This window comes from Poecilia mexicana, unplaced genomic scaffold, assembly GCF_051168715.1.
Source record: "Poecilia mexicana isolate PSO_F unplaced genomic scaffold, ASM5116871v1 scaffold_9, whole genome shotgun sequence".
Classification (NCBI taxonomy): Eukaryota; Metazoa; Chordata; class Actinopteri; order Cyprinodontiformes; family Poeciliidae; genus Poecilia; species Poecilia mexicana.
Genome location: NW_028263378.1, coordinates 20494643 through 20505675, shown reverse-complemented (window position 1 = coordinate 20505675; position 11033 = coordinate 20494643). Strand labels below are relative to the sequence as shown.

The 11033-nt window shown below is 39.9% G+C and overlaps 1 protein-coding gene across 1 annotated transcript in view; it reads left to right on the top strand.

The window, feature by feature from the left end:
• The first annotated feature begins 264 nt into the window (after positions 1 to 264).
• adgrv1 (adhesion G protein-coupled receptor V1) overlaps positions 265 to 11033 on the top strand; it is a 93352-nt gene continuing 82583 nt past the window's right edge. The window contains exons 1-11 of the mRNA XM_088008962.1: positions 265 to 450; positions 1787 to 1936; positions 4674 to 4769; positions 4969 to 5067; positions 5149 to 5262; positions 6116 to 6346; positions 6525 to 6862; positions 6942 to 7212; positions 8910 to 9236; positions 9685 to 9861; positions 9983 to 10206. Coding sequence (XP_087865088.1) covers positions 265 to 450; positions 1787 to 1936; positions 4674 to 4769; positions 4969 to 5067; positions 5149 to 5262; positions 6116 to 6346; positions 6525 to 6862; positions 6942 to 7212; positions 8910 to 9236; positions 9685 to 9861; positions 9983 to 10206 — 2213 coding nt within the window. The remainder of the gene's footprint in view (positions 451 to 1786; positions 1937 to 4673; positions 4770 to 4968; positions 5068 to 5148; positions 5263 to 6115; positions 6347 to 6524; positions 6863 to 6941; positions 7213 to 8909; positions 9237 to 9684; positions 9862 to 9982; positions 10207 to 11033) is intronic.

The following is an 11033-nucleotide window of genomic DNA, read 5'->3' as shown; positions in this document are numbered from 1 at the left end:
TCAGAGGCGGAAGTGAGAGCTCCGCGCAATGCAAATGAAGTCCCGGCCGGAACACGGTGCGCTAACTAATAAAACATAAATTAACGAAGCTTCGAGGCAGGTAAATTTTCCTCGAGGAATTTTAGTAATCGAGGTACTCGAATCATTCGAGGAATCGTTTCAGCCCTAATTTTTTTAAATACAAATCAGCAGTAAACAACACATTTTACTATGTGTATCACTCTTTGTGTGTAAAATATTTATTTGTTTCCTCTTTCTGCAGGAATGCTCCCTGTCCTCCTGCTAGCTGGGTTGATTCTGGCTCTGTCCATCCCTGGCACCTTGTGTCAATCAGCCACGCTGCGTTTCTTGGGGCAGACGGACTTTGTCGTCAACGAAACCAGCACATCTGTGGTCCGACTGGTTGTGGAGAGGTTGGGAGACCCTGTCAACGTGACAGCTTTGGTTCTTGTAGGTCTAGTATATCACCTTTGTTTCACTGTAATTGATTTTTTCTGCCCAGGAAATCCTGCAGCCTTACATGCAACTATTCTGTCTTTATTCAGATATACTGTATTTCCTTCTTATGAATCTTTCAGAACAAGTAAGACCTAGTGTTTTTAATTGGGTCAAGGACAGGATTATATATTTTTTGTCAAGAAATCAATGTGATTGTTCAGAAATTGTAGTTGTAAGGAATGTTTTGCTGGGTTTTATTTTAACCACATAGAGGAGGTTAATTTTCAGCTTCTCTTTCTCTGCATCTGTACAGCTAAGGCAGCCGTCCAATGCAGAATGATGAGGGGGGGTCCCTGCATTTCTCAATATCCCTACTTTATTTTTGAAACATGCTCATTATTGTGTGTGCTTTTGGACATGTTTAGAACATTTTGTCATCATGCCTACCAGAAATATGCATGGACCAGTACAAGATTCTCATCATAGTGTTAGCATGAGCTAAAATACAGGAGTCTCAGTCTAGTCACACAAAATTACAACTGTGTAATGCCATGTGACTGTTTTTATATGAAACAGAAGTACAGCAATTATTCCTACCGTTGCCAAACAAAAACCTTACATAGTGACTATTACAGTAATCACAAATTACTGTACTTGTGTAGCACTTTAACAAGTCCAGAAGAACCCGAAAGTACTTTACACAACATTCAACTATTCACACATTCTCACACGCATTCACACACTGATGGTGGTAAGCTACACTGTAGCCTCAGCTGCCCTGATGCAGTCTGAAAGAGGTGATTATCTTTGACACATATACATTTTAAAAATATATATATACTTATGTATGGGTATATATCTATACCTGGTATATTTACCAGAAAGTAAAAACATTGTTAATAAGAATGATGGCTGGATCTTTTTTGTCCCCAAATGATGAAAGGTCACGTTTTTCATGAAAATGCGGCACACCTGTTGCTGCATACATGCAGTGTATAAGCACATGTAGGTGGGGCTCCACACTGAGGTACTCTGATTCACCATCTCATTAGAAAGCATTTTAAACAGTTCTTCTTGTGACTTGAATCATTTTTAAGTCTATGAAAGCACAACTTTTTTAAACCTTGAAGATGAATCCGTATTTGTATTTTTTTATTTTCTTTGCTATATACCATCTCTGCACTTTCTAAAACTTTACACTTACATTAACTTTACGGCATTTTCTCAGCCATTTCCTTATTGTTCTATTGATATGTTTCTGTGGTACTCCTTCCATTTGTAATTTGCAATCTCAAATTTAATCTTGAAAATATTGTGACAATTTGTTCTTTTGATAACTTGTGTTCAGCTAGAGGGAGTAGACACTGGTGACTTTGAAGCTGTTAATGCTGCAGCCTTCCTTCTGTCTACTGAGTCCAGTAAGACCATTTTCATCGCTGTGAAAGATGATGACCTGCCTGAAGCAGATGAGACATTTACCTTCAACCTTAAACTACAGGTAAACACCCTTTGTTTGACATCAAGTTTAACTTGTGTATAGTAATCAAATGTGTACTTTTCTTTTTATTATTACTATCTCTTTGCTGATATGAAAGCTATTATTTTATCCGTCTAACACAGTGGTTCCCAACCTTGGTTCTCAAGTACCCCTGACCTGCATGTTTTATGTCTCTGATCCAGCATACCTGAGTCAAATGATTCACCTGATTCATCACCTCTCTAGCTACTAGAGGAGGTGATTAACAAGCTTGTTAATCACTCATTCATTTAAGTCAAGTGTGTGGAAGCAAGAAGACACCTAAAACATGCAGGACAGGGGCACATTAGGACCAGTTTTGGGAACCACTGATCTAATGCATTTTCCTCTTCATATCTTTTCGTATGTCTGGAGTTATAAGTTTTGTCACACAAACAAATTTTTCCTTTAATTTGGCCTTTGGGGTGCCTTTTCTTACTCACCCGTCTCATATGTCAGTTTTAGATATGAAAGGTCCCAGGCTGCAAGTGTGTGTGTGCGTGCGTGCGCATGTGTGCGCATGTGTGTGTGTGTGTGTGTGTGTGTGTGTGTGTGTGTGTGTGTGTGTGTGTGCGTGTGTGTGTGTGTGTGTCTGTGTTGGGGAGGTAATGTGAGTGGTCTCCATAGTGCATGTGTTTTGTAATGTATGGTGAACATTTCACTCTGTTCAACTGTGTCAGGGCAGTGTGACTTTTTGAATGACCTCAAAATTGGATGGATTTTCCTCATATAAAGAGCAAGTGAAAATTGGAAGATCAAAGGTCAGGGCTCTATGCACAATCCACGACTGCCACCAACATATGTGATCAGCTAAATTAATCAGAGTAGATCATGAGTAAGAGCTGCTTCAAGCATTCAGCATGCAGAGGTGAGTAAATCTTCATCAATGCAGACAGATCATCTGCATAGCGTAGTATGAGATTAAGTAATGATATAAACTGATCCTTGACGGTACATTTGAGTAGTGCTTATGTAACTTTTTTAAAGCAGTGAGGTACTTGTGCAATATGGCATTGCAGAGTTGAGACACTCATACTGTGGGATTTTTACACATCTCCAAAACAATTACCTGAAAAAAAAAAACCCATGTAAGACACAGCACAGTACTTTGCGTTCCAGTTACACTGAGACTGTTCATCAGTTTGATTGATTGCTTCTGAAAGTGTATTTTTTATATTTAGTTGAGCTTTAAGTAAAGTTTTTTTTCTGGTAATATATGCTGCAAAGTCTCATCACAGTATGGGATCCTTCTTCCTAGAGAGGATCTCCATGGTTTTACGCAGGCTTTGGCTGTCAAGCTTGATTGATGAGTTGGTGTCATCCCCCTCAGTGAAAGACCCTAAAAGATCATTGTAAATCACTAATTGTTAAAGTGGTGCATCAATGTGTAGACTGTTCAGGTTTGAACAGCTGGCTGCTTAAACATTTTTTTTCCCCACATCATTCTTTAATTGGAGTATTGAGTAACGTTTTGTTAAAGTCCAGAAGCACAAGTCAAAGACCAGATGAGGCCCAGTTTGTTTACACTACAGCAGGGACAAAGCTCAAGCCAAATGGTTGCCTATCATCTTACTGATGGGCTGTCAGGAGAATGAATGTGTGGCACCATGGGTGTCACAGATCAAGCAAAAGTGAGAAATAAAGGGCTGATTGGGTTTCATCCATCATTCCTGACAGTGAAATCTGTTTTAACAGAAAATGTTAGTCTGACTTTGGTTGACACATAGCAGCTTGGTCGTTAAGAAACCAGACAGATGCAATAAATAAAAGAACATGCTGTTGGTTGTACAATGACGGTAAACAAAGTTGGCCTCTAAGATGGAAATGTGTGCCTCTGTGTCTTTTTATCTTTGAGAATCTAGATGTTTAAATAAAGATGTGTGTGAACAGTTTCAAACCCACCCCGTGGGTCCGGAACTGTGAGTCGACTTTGGCATAACCATCTGAATGAAAGCACTGTGGCATGTTTGTTTGTGGAGAAGGATGAATAAGAGGTGTGATATATGTGTTCTAAATCTGCTTGACATGCTTTGTGAGTTGTGACAAAGAAATTTTGCAGGCACATCTTGAAAATCTTAAAAATATTAATTTATTAATTTTAAAAATTAAATTAAACTTGCTTATTAGAATCATTTTACACAGTGGTGCAGTTTGAAGGATAATTTCTAAGAGTGTTTTCTCAGATATTACGAAGTACAATTTTTTTAATCTCAAAATACTGAAAAATGGTTTTATTTACACTGCTAATTGCACTCAATGCTCATTTTGGGCTACCTTTGCCCGAATCACTACATCAAAATGATGTGGCATGAAGGTAATCAACCTGTGGTGCTGCTGACATGTAATAGAAGCCCAAGTTGCATTCAAGACCCATAAAATCCTAATGTAATGTCAAGAATGCTGAAACTTTAAGTGTGTTAGGCTTTAGTGCCAATTGACAGAGCACAGTGCAAGTCCTAAAAAGGTTCCCTGCAGAGAGATAACCTGACTGAGCATCTGGGCAGAAACCAGCACTTCCTGCCTTTGTGCTGTCTCACCAGGGCTACTCAGTGGGTGTACTGGAATGAAGCAAAGACAGCAGATAAGACAGGGACACTGGCCTTTCCCATGAGCATTGATTGTCCAGATAAAGTGTTTAGGGGACTGGGATTAAAGAGAATGAACATAAATACTGTACTTTTGCCCATTTTTAAAAAAAGCAATTTGTCTCTTTTTCCAGAGTTCATCTAATGGTGTGACACTGGGAACACCAAACAAGGCAACCATCACCATCCTATCCAATGACAATGCCTTTGGAATAATTGCCTTTAACTCTGTAAGAGCCGCATAATTATGTATTTTACTCCATTGTTTTAGCAAATGAATCATTATGCAGATATGAGAGTGAGACCTGAAGCTTAACACAATTTGCGCATAATTTGGTTGCTTTATTTTTGTTCTATTCGTCTTCTATTTCTCTAAAATGGCTTTGAGCGTACATGATTGTGGTTCTTTTTGCCTTTCCTTTTGTTCAGACTGAAGAGATTGTTGTTGATGAGTCTGGAGGAAGGAATGTGCCTTTCACTTTAATTAGAGAAAAAGGAACTTATGGGACTGTCACTGTGAACTTTGAGGTGGGACTGCTTTGCAAATATATTTTTGAGAATGACAAAGTACAGGAATCATTGTGACTCTGTCTGTCCCTGTCCTTCTAGATCTCTGATGGTCCCAATGCTGCTATTGAGGATCTCGTTCCAGACAGAGGCAGCATCATAATCCCTGTAGGACAGGCTGTTGCTCGCTTCAGTATCGTCATTCAGGATGACCAGGTATTAATCAGAATCCCTAATGTTCAAATTCAAAATTCCTTCATGTTTGTCTGCATCTCTTTGTCCTGATTAGAAATAGTAGGAATGTTTATGTGGCAATGTCGGACACTATGGTATCTGTGAAAAAAAGTCGAGCTCCTGTGCCTTCTCGCCATAGTCTTGCTGTCATCTGAACCACTACACGGCTCTGTCAGAAACAACCAATCAGAGCCAGGAGGAGGGTCTTAACGCTGTCAGTCACGTTCTGTGCTTCGCTACAGCTAGTTCATAATGACAGAGGCCACCATGAATGCTCTGGCTACTCAGCATGGCCACCGACGATGGCAGATAAATGTTTTTTTTTTCTGGAACGACAAATTGTTTCTCCGTGATTATCACATTTAGCAGCACATGCCTGAGGTTGATTGACAGCACTTAGACACTCCTCCTTGATTGTTTTTGACATGGTGACGGTTTTAACTAATATGTAAAACACATATTTTTTGTAGAAGTTACATACCGTAGCTTTAAGTGTCTTACCCACAGGCACATTGAACACGTGGCAGGGCATTTGGAATTAAACCCAAGACTTTCTCATGTCAAAACGAGTACACTTGCTGTATTTTTCCTGAGATTAAATTACAAAAAAATTACTCTTTATACTAATGATTAACTGAAGACAATTGGTTGCACTAGATTTTATTTACCAACAGCAGAGTAAAAAGGACTAAATAAAAATCCATGACAGTCTTTTTTTAGATTTTTCCTGTTTGTCTATCCTCCAACAAAACTAGTTAAAGTTTGTGGTTGCAATATGGCAAAGAGGAATATAAGATATCTAAGTAAAATGTCCCTGTGATTCTCTGTTGATTAGATCCCAGAGAACGATGAAGTGTTTACAGTGAGGCTAACGGGTGTGGCAGGTGGAGCCCTTCTTAGACCCAACGCCAGCAGTGTCCAGCTGAGAATCCGGCAAAATGACAGCCCCCTACGCTTCTCCCTCTCTGTCATGGCCGTATCAGAGTCTGCAGCCATCATTGGCCTCAATGTGACCCGTGGTCGACTGACTGACGATGGGCCACTTATCGGCTCTGTTAACACTGAGGTTGTGTTCACTTATCCCATTAACGTTTTGTTTTGCATGTTTCTAATGCTATTTTTAGGACATAGATAAAATGTTACTCTCTACATACAAAGTAACATATAGGTTAATATTATTTTATTATTGAAGAAGATGAATATTGAGTCAAATGAAATTAAAGCCGCTACTCTGTTTCTTCCAGGTGTCTGTGGATTACATGGTGGTGAGTGGTGAGGGAGTGGGCAGCGCCACTCCAGGTGTGGATTTCCTGGACCTGCAGCCGGTCAGAACCATCACATTCCCTCCATTGGCCTTCAGAGCCAGACTTCTGTTCAACATCAGAGATGATAATGTACCAGAAATTGCAGAATCCTTCCACGTTGTTCTGCTGGAGGACACTATCAGAGGAGACGCTGTTCTAGTGCCACCCAATGCAGTGCTGGTCACCATAGAGCCCAATGACAAGCCCTATGGAGTCTTGTCAATTAGCAGCGCTGCACTCCATCAGCCAATCATCATCAATGAAGACCTGACACAAAAGTAATTAAAGTTGTTGTATTTGCAAGTGATACTTGCAGGTAATGTAATTTAACTACATCTACGATGATCTCTTTTCCAGATTTGATGGAATTATCATAGTCCGAAATGGAGGAAGCTACGGTAACGTGTCTGCAAACTGGACAATCACCAGGAACTCCAGCGATCCCTCGCTAGTGTTGGATGACTTGACGCCCCAGTTTGGGACTGTGAAATTTGTTGCCGGTCAGGTGACGGCTGTGATTTCAATAAACATAGTGGCTGATGACCAACCCGAAGAGGCGGAGGCCTTTGTTCTGAAGCTGCTGCCCAACTCTGTTACTGGAAATGCCGAAATTGACGAACCTATGGAGGTGAGCACCGTTTTTGCTTTATGCCTGTGAGAGAGAGAAAAAAAAAACACTGCACTTGTTGGGAGAGACCTCCATGTGCTATGCATGTGTGTGTGTGACCTACTGTGAGATACAGATGCAAACTTGGCACATGGAGCAGGAGTCGACCCCCTTAGTGGGTTACTGTGCTCTGTGGGTGTTCCCTTAATGTGGCTAAATCAAAACAAAGCGGAAACAGCAGGCATCCTCTGCATGTGTGGCGAAACGCTGTGTTTTCTTTTTTAAGCATGGGTGAAGTAGTGACAGGCTTTTATTGCTTCCATCTTTGTCCAAGCTTCTTGGCTACGCGTGAAAGCAGTGGGCAGATCAAAGTCGAGTTTATTTTCAACACGTCACATACAAAATCACATCAGAAATTCATTTTCGAGCTAAAAGAATGAGAGGCCTGTTCACCCAAAGTGTTTAAGAATAAACACACAGCCTTGATGATAATTGATGGTGATCTAGAAGTCATAAAGATAAACAGATACTCGCTGTAGTGAGCTGCAGCTTGGACGAGTGTTCCAGGATAATATATGTTCCATGGTTTAACACTCATGGAAACTACTCTAATGGTCGTGAGCTGAGTTAATTAAAGAGAATACCTTTCCAAAGTTAGCCTGTGGCTCTGGTTTACTACAGTCACTCATGTAATGTCTTTCCTGTCCCAGTCTCCCTCTATCATTTGTTGTCTTCTTATAAATATGATACAATTTTAGTAACACAAAAACAATTAAGGCCTCCAGGAATCTCCAAGGCCAGATTGTCTGTGTTACCATTCATTTAAGAATAGGTATTCAAGTTATTTTCTTTAATAAAATTATTATCATGTTTCTGAATCTTGACTTGAGGTCATCATGAAAGATGAATAGTCAAAAATATTAATGGAGACATGCAAACATCTGGTCACCAATTATAAGAAGTTTTTCAATGCTGTTGTAACAAGAAAATTTACATTGATTATTGAAAAGGATGAAAATAATTTCATACCTTTCTGCCTATTTTCATTTAACTGTATGTAAAAACTGCCATTTTTTTTTTAAAAAGATACCTCTCGACCATTTCCTTTTTATATATTTTGAGTGTCATTTCCAATAAGAAATCATTTTGTTGGTTAAATGAAAATAATTTTCTAAATCAGACAGGAATCCTGGGATACAAATAATCTTAAGCCTAAAAGTCTACGGTGGTAACTTTAAAGTCCTGTAAATAATACTGTATTTATTGAAGGTTTCATACTTCTAAGCTCACTCAGAAAACAAATTCTGTTTTTCCAGACAGAAGTTGATATGTTGCTGACTCAGAGAGTATGTTACTAGTTATTTTAATGAGACTGAATTGATATTTTGGCCTTAAACATGTTTCAAGGCAGTTCTAGTTACACATGTCTGGACAAACTTGCAAAAATATATATTGCAGTTTTACCACATAATGACAGCTGTAAGGCAAAGTGTGCAGGGTTACATGAAACGGAGAGGAACTGAGCACCACTGTAAAGGTTGAAAACCAGAATGTTGCAGGGAGGCTGAAAACATAAATTCACAGACAGTATACACCCGGTATTGACAGGTGAATTTATTCAGGGGCTGATGATTAAACAGTGTGTTTGTTAATTTATTAATTTATCAGATATATTTGATTGATTAATTGTATTTTTTCTTTCTTAATTTTCGCCCAAGATGGTGTTTTACATTCAAGACAGCGACGATGTCTATGGACTTTTTCGGTTTAACCCAACCGAAGAACAGAGCATCCAGAGCCAACCCCAGGGACGATTCCTCTCTCTAAACTTTGTCAGAGACGGTGGCACACTGGGTAACGTCTCCATGACCCTCACTGCGCTCTACATTCCTGCAGGCCCAGTAGATCCTAACCTGGCCCGAGACCAGGTTCTGAATGTCAGCAGGTCTGTTAAGGTGACGTTTTCACGTCAGCGGACAGTCCACCTCATACTGCCTATCCGAAATGATGCCTTTCTGCAAAATGGAGCACATTTTCTTATTCAGGTAATTAGAAATTGCGTATAAAATTGTTATTCAGCAGCATCACTTTGCTTGGTGGTTTTAAGAAAATCTGTTCCGTCCATTTGAGGTAGTACTTTTGACTAAACTGCAGTCATCCAAAGTTTAAGTGCCTCATCTGCATGTGTGAATAGTTTTACATTGGCACTTGGGTTTGGCATGGCTCTATGGGACTTGCGCAACTGTCCAAACAAACAGCTAACCCTTAAAGCGATCAACAGGTGCTAGAAAAGCTTTCTTGATGTTCTATAGAACCCTAATTAGTGACACATATGAAGCTGTAGAACTTTACAGTGTTAAAGTGTGCAAGATATTCTTAGAAAATTATTGTAGGAAAAGTTACTTTTGTTTAATAAGGCATCACAGTAACATCTTGCCAGTGTTTTATTAGCTTTTCAGCTGCTGTAAACTGATACATTCCCCCTGTTTCCAGTTGAATAAACTGGAGCTGGTTGATATCACCCCATCAATCCCTTCGAACAGCCCAAGGTTTGGGGGGCCTCTTAATCTGACGTTGACTGTCACCTCTGACATTGCCAACGGGGAAATTGGCTTTACAAGTAACACTACAGTAGTGCTCTATGAACCAGAGGACAGCAATTCCAGTATGGTAAGATATGAGAGTTTTTTTTTATGTTGCTTATTTTTAACAAAAGGACACGCAAACAGTTAGTTTTGGATTTGTTGTATTATGCATTTGCTTATATTTATTTTGATGATGCTTTGTGCAGGTTAGCCTTCCTCTGCGGCGTGACGGGACAGATGGTCAGGCTGTGGTGTTCTGGAGTCTTCAGCCAACAGGAGCCAATCGGAAGGATGTAACTGCTGACGATCTGACACCATTTAATGGCTCCGTTGTCTTCCTCTCCAGGCAGAGCGATGCCTTTATTAATCTGACTATCATGGCTGACAATATCCCTGAGGTCAATGAAACATTGCTGCTCACCCTGGACAGGTGCGGAAAAGCTGAAATGTCGACTTGAAATTTCAAACAATTTAGATCCTTTGCTTAATCCTGAACTTTTAAAAAGGCTGCCAACATATTCAAGTCCTGCATGTCCAGAGACAGATAAAGAACGTTTTCTGGTCTGTTGTTTGGCCTTCCTATTATCTGCTAAAAGTCTCCTTCTCTCCTGCTGTCTCACAGCCTTAATAAGAGAGATTTGTGTTGATGAAAAATCAGAAAGAGATCTGGATTTTCAAATCTACCAAAATGGGAAATTTGCCATTTTGAAAAAAAAAAAAAAAAAAAATTTAAATAAAATTTGGAAATAGAAGTGCAGTTTTAAAAGGCCAGTATTGCTGTATTGCTGTGGCGGACATTGGGGGTTGCTGCATCTGCTGATCTGTGTTCTGATGAGAACCGTGGCTTTCTCTCCCTCCCACTCCTCCCCTGCAGGGTGGAGGCTGCACACTTTATAGTGTACTTTGGGTAAGTGGAGAGTGGAGTGAACCTGGGTCTTTGTGTTACTTGAATCAAGTCTTTCTCTTTTGAGACAAGTGCCTACTTCTGGATTTCTGGGGTATTGGTCTGGGAAGAGAATGTGTGTGCTCGTGGAGGGGGATGGAGGGGGTGGCTGTAGGAATAGATTAGGGAATACTGCCACGGTGTGAAAAACGTAATCAAACAGAGAGTTTTTTGTCGTGAGAGTATGTGTTTTGTGCTAATTTAACCAGCCTTGATTATGTAGCCTTTTAAAGATGGTGTTTTAATGCATGCAGCTCATTGGCCGAGGCTCTTTGAAGTGCTTAAATCCTTCTTTGTACACCATTTATTTGCAA